Source organism: Micropterus dolomieu, linkage group LG05 (genome assembly GCF_021292245.1).
Source record: "Micropterus dolomieu isolate WLL.071019.BEF.003 ecotype Adirondacks linkage group LG05, ASM2129224v1, whole genome shotgun sequence".
Classification (NCBI taxonomy): domain Eukaryota; kingdom Metazoa; phylum Chordata; class Actinopteri; order Centrarchiformes; family Centrarchidae; genus Micropterus; species Micropterus dolomieu.
The window spans coordinates 10,506,035-10,506,729 of NC_060154.1; the positions used below are offsets into that span (position 1 = coordinate 10,506,035).

The 695-nt window shown below is 37.0% G+C and overlaps 1 protein-coding gene across 1 annotated transcript in view; it reads left to right on the top strand.

Moving 5' to 3' along the window:
- Window positions 1-326: 326 nt before the first annotated feature.
- LOC123971270 (probable ATP-dependent RNA helicase DDX49) overlaps window positions 327-695 on the top strand; it is a 4,632-nt gene continuing 4,263 nt past the window's right edge. Inside the window, exon 1 of the mRNA XM_046049990.1 lies at window positions 327-336. Within this exon, the coding sequence (XP_045905946.1) occupies window positions 327-336 (10 nt within the window). The remainder of the gene's footprint in view (window positions 337-695) is intronic.

Genomic DNA, 695 nt, shown 5'->3' on the forward strand with positions numbered 1-695 from the left:
CATGGTTTTTGATGACTTTCCATAATCTGGCTAATGTTGGCTGCAACATCAGAGATAACTTTATACAGACTAATCTGTCTTTACCAATAAGTGCATAATAAGCACAATAAGTTCTTCAAAATCATGATCAAGAACCCAAAAAATGATGTCGTCAGTATTCTGTGTTATTGTGCAATGACTGTGGGCTTGATGGGGACAACAAAAATCAATGTTACTTTATGAAGTCGCTTGATGCTGAAAAAAAGCCACATGTTAATTTGGTAACACCTAGTGTGCTATGAAATACAGAGATTTGACTCTCATTAGAACAGAGATACACATAATATATGGAGCCAGGTGAAGAGAGGAGTTTGTTGCTGCTTTTCCACACATCCTCTTACACATTGTCTTGCTTTCCAAGGCATCTTACCTTTTTTCTCTACTTTCTTGTGTCAGTTTTAATACATTTTAATACTTTTCAAACTTGACCCCAGATGCTCTTATATCTCTTATTAGATTTTTTTTTAGCATGTCTGTAGTAAACGTGGAGTTACATTGGTGCAGTTGTATTACATTGTTTTGAGACTCTGTGGTTGGAAAACAGTGTGCAGACCAAGGACTCTTGATACCAAACTTCCTCTCTCAGCCCTTCTTGTAACAGAGCTGTCTATCTGTGTAATCCTTCTGTAGTGTGTTAAAGTAGCAGCAGTCACACA